Below are 4907 nucleotides of genomic sequence, written 5' to 3' on the forward strand. Positions count from 1 at the left end.
TATATATATATATATATATATTTGTGTTTTAAGATGAATTCTTACCATTTGACAGTGCAATGCCGACAAATTTCGCTTTCAGTTGAATAAATGTCACAGACGTTAAACGATGCAGAGGCAAAGGAAACAAACACTACTTCGAATAAGGAAAGCTTTCCTGTTTACCGTGGAGGCAGAAGAACTCGCACAGCAGAGCGTTTAGAACAGCAATGGTCTTTGAAATACATCCCAATTCAATCTTGAGCAACATCCTCATTCGCAAAGTGAAGGTTATGGCTACAATGGAGAACCTTTTGTTCCCGCAACATCCTCATTCGCAAAGTGAAGGTTATGGCTACAATGGAGAACCTTTTGTTCCCGCAACATCCTCATTCGCAAAGTGAATGTTATGGCTACAATGGAGAACCTTTTGTTCCCGCAACATCCTCATTCGCAAAGTGAAGGTTATGGCTACAATGGAGAACCTTTTGTTCCCACAAGCCATTTCGATGAAACTGCGCTTTTCACCTTGTATCGCTAAGGAGATAACAAACAATAATTTAAAGTTGACGAAGACTCACAAACCAAATGTTTACAATCTTTCAACCATTCAACCACAACTTTCAAATCAACGACTGTTTTCGGAAGAAAGTCGGCCAAAAAAAATAAAAAAAAATAAACCGGAAATCTTGTCTCGATCCAGCTTCAAACACTATCTTGGAAATCGACATGGACTTAGAATGTAGAATTATACAAAGATTTTTCACAACATTAAAATACTTTTCTTTTACTTGTGAGCGTTTGACCCTCTTGCCGGACCTAGAATATCGTTTTTATAAAATACGAATAATCCCAGTAAGTAAAATGTTCATTCTTTTATATCTGTGGATGTACTGTTTTACCTGACTCCATACACTCAAATATTATATTATCTCTATATATCTCATGTCGTTTTCATATTTCCCGTCGAATGTGAATTTGTAAAAAATATTGTTCCTGGCACAGTTTTTGCTCTCCTGACTTTCGGGTCACGTGACAGCAATTGTTGCAAATTTCAATGTACCACAGAGTGTTTATATTTATTTATAATAAATGCTTTAACTATTAATTGTCTGTATAAGTGCCTTTTATTCTTTAACATTACACATACACACACACACACACACACACATATATATATATATATATATATGTTTATTTATACAGGAATGTCAACATGAATTTATGTAAATGAATATTACTTTTGAACTTCGAAACACTGCCTGCACAGTCGAAAATAAAATGTAAAGAAAAGAAATATTGAGAAACAGTATTTGTAAAATATGATTTATGCATATATTCGATACAATTTAAAGGGTGCGATTACAACAGCCGCACCCTTCCTGCCTAAGAGCATGATGTATAAGTGTTTCTATTTCAATGATAAAATACAGTTTATGCGCATGTTATTAAGGCTACACATATAATTATATTATTTACTTATTCAAATTCCGGGCAATATACTAAAGATAATGCTCAACAGGTGCATAACTTCTGTTACCCTAGAAGTATTATTTCTGCTTATAATTATTGGGATACTCGGTAAACCTTCCCCAGAAACAGAGTAACAAAGAAAGTCACTATTCAAACACGTAGCAACTCGGTGTAAATAATAACACAAACTAAAAATGGATTTTCATTGTAGCACTCTATCTTTGCTTACCTACAATATTGTTTCCCAGAAACCAACAACATAAAAGTAATACTTTATCTCGAAACACAAACATTTTTAGGTTTAGTGGTTCGACTATTTGTTGTGATGTTCAACGATGAAAACTGATGAAGCAGTGGATGAAAATAACAATAGTCTGAAGATTACTTGCGTCATCTTAATTTATCGATTAGAGATTTTAAGTTTGAGATGTGTGACGAACTATGCATGGATCTAAAATGCTACTTTTTAACACATGTTGGATTTAAAATGTGTAATGGACTAATTATAGAAATGGTGTATACATATGCAGTCTAAAGTGAATTTCATTACACTGGTTTACTCACAGATCTTTGTTAAAGATACGGTGGGACGGGGGTAAGTTTACTTACTTGCAACGCTAAAATCCGGGGGACTGTGACCTCTCCCGTGAGTTCTCCGGTGGGAAAGCGATAAGTTTACTGACTTGCAACGCTAAAATCCGGGGGACTGTGACCTCTCCCGTGAGTTCTCCGGTGGGAAAGCGGTAAGTTTACTGACTTGCAACGCTAAAATCCGGGGTCTGTGACCTCTCCCGTGAGCTCCCCGGTGAGAAAGCGGCAAGTTTACTGAGTTGCAACATTAAAATCCGTGGTTCGATTCCCTGCAGTGGACACGGTAGATAGCCCAATGTTGCTTTACATTAACACAACTATACGTGTCACGTGAACTTCGGGACGATTTGAGCAGTTGTGACAACAGCACCATATTATTAAAGCCGTACAAACAACATATCTGAATAGATTCCAAGTATCATAACTCGAAAACAGCGACTCTAATAGAAAGATGCTTCAAATAAAAGATGTAGAAGCTGAACAGTTTAATACGATTAACTTTGGTTTTTGTTTTTCTAGATGCAAAGTATACTTAAAATTGTTTCTGCCAAAATTTGCTACAGCGACCAAAGTTTAAACTGTTTGTTTTTGGTTTTGTATTTTTTGGCGGTAAGCTGTAAAATGCGTTAATTTATATCGCCCAACATGGGATCGAAGCCCGACTTTTCCTTTATAATCCTGAAGTTTACCACTGAGCTACAGGAAGTTCCAAAGTTGAATATAATACAGGGTTATTAAATATTTTCGTTTAGTTTGTTTCTGACAAAACATAATTACCATAATATTTGAAGACTAATGCATGCAAATAGTAGAAGAAAAAAAACTTTCTTTTTTATGAGTTTTAACTTTAAACTTAAGAGTCTCGTCATTTCCCTCCAAATTCTTCATTTCAACTGACATTAATTTAGAGACTCTAAAAGCAATGTTCAAGTTAATAGTCACTAATATGCTCTTTCCAGTATTCCAAGTCAAGAAATATTTACAAAATAACTAAGCATAGGTTTTAAAGGTTATTTTAAATGTACAATTGTAACTAGTAAAAACATTATTTTACGTGGGCGCGATTGACGGTAATTGTTTTTACATCTATATAACGTAGTCTTAATGTGTAAAATTATTTGCCCAATTATTTCTAATCATGATTCATTTCCTGATGTTAGAAGAGGATGAGTTTAGTGAATATACTTTTAATTCTAGTTTTCTGCTTTTGTTTCGCAAAAATCTAGAATTTTTCGGTTTGCGGATATGATTCGTAATGTAGGCCTAGTTCTATTCATCAGCTATAACGGCAGGCAATACATATATTGTCTGCATAAAATGAATAATCTAAACACGATTACTCATCAATACATCAGTTTTACATTTGGAACTTGTCACAACTAACATCGTTCTTCTGTTCAAACGTTCCTACTTAACGCTTTTACGTCGTTTGTTTGTTTTTGAACACCCCGACGGCTGAAAGGGCGAGCATGTTTGGTGGAAGGGGGATTCGAACCCGCGAACCTCAGATTGCGAGTCGAGCACCTTATCCACCTGGCCATGCCGGGGCCGTTTTTTACGTCGTTCTTCTGTTCAAAAATCCCTACTTTACGCTTTTACGTTGTTCTTCTATTTAAACATCTCTACGTAACGCTTTTACGTCGTTCTTCTGTTCAAACATCCATACGTACTGACATGGTTTCGAATATAAAAGTCATAGCAATATAATACACACGAATAACGAGTCACTAAAACGAATTTAGTTGTACCATGTTATGTATTAATAAAAATACTTCCTTGTGAGTCGTTCACCTGTGAATAAGAAATAAAGTTCTGAGTTAACCGTAAAGTGTCTGAATGTGCAAAATACGTTGTTCTGTAATGCAATCGGGTTATTCATGCGTCAAAACCAAGTGCTTTAAGTAACGTATAAGAAATTAATAACAAGTCGTTTGAAAACTGTTTTTTTTTAATATAAAATAAAAGGTATTTAAATACATTTTTCTAACTAGTACTCATGCATTCTTTATTTTTATTTCACTATAACGTAATATTTTATTTTATATCAGAAAAATATATACACACACATATATATATATATTTCAAATTTCCTTACCTTTTAGACCTAGGAATAGAAAGAAAGTAAGCCCCGTCAGATTTAAGAGGAAAAAACAGCTAGAAAATTTCATTATTTTATGATAGTTTCTAAACAGTCACCTATTTCTTGAATATTTAGTCTTATTAGGAAGTACGTGATCAAAAGGAAAACTCTATCTATTTACATTATACATTTAGACAACGACGCAAAACCGCCAGCTGAAAGAAAAACCTCATTCGTTAGGAAACAACACTTGTCAAGCGTCTGCTCTGCTGGTTTGTTCAACATTATCTGCGGCATGTGAACTAGCAAACGCTTTTCTCAATACAACTCATTCTCTGCTTTAGCATACATCAGCATTACGCCTTTCAACTATGCTTTAGCGACATCTGGTGTTAGTAGAGTTCATTATAAGAAGTAATGACTTAACTTGAAACGTGGAGTAAATAATCTGGTGTTGCACAACGTAAATGTTTCCATTGGAAACAATAAAACAAAAAAAGAGTTAATACCATTTTCTGAATTGCGTATTGTAAAAATTCTAAGGTTTAAATGTTTTTTTTTTTGGATGATGAACTTTGCTACCATTGCAAGTACATGAATGAAAACTGTTTGAATCACGAGCGGCTTCATACACTGAAGAATACAAGTTTCTTGTATTCATAAAATTGATAATATTTCTTCATACACGATGAATTCCTTCACATAGTTATCAGGTGCCAAAATCAACTTTTAAATGTCTCATTGAACACTTATAAAAGAAGAACAGTATATTTAATATTGTAAT

At 34.2% G+C, this 4907-nt stretch overlaps 1 protein-coding gene across 1 annotated transcript in view; it reads right to left on the minus strand.

The window, feature by feature from the left end:
• LOC106473678 overlaps positions 1-4422 on the minus strand; it is a 38084-nt gene extending 33662 nt beyond the window's left edge. The window contains exon 1 of the mRNA XM_013934361.2: positions 4139-4422. Coding sequence (XP_013789815.1) covers positions 4139-4211 — 73 coding nt within the window. The 5' untranslated portion in view covers positions 4212-4422. The remainder of the gene's footprint in view (positions 1-4138) is intronic.
• Between the last annotated feature and the right edge of the window lie 485 nt (positions 4423-4907).

This window comes from Limulus polyphemus, unplaced genomic scaffold, assembly GCF_000517525.1.
Source record: "Limulus polyphemus unplaced genomic scaffold, Limulus_polyphemus-2.1.2 Scaffold132, whole genome shotgun sequence".
Lineage (NCBI taxonomy): Eukaryota > Metazoa > Arthropoda > Merostomata > Xiphosura > Limulidae > Limulus > Limulus polyphemus.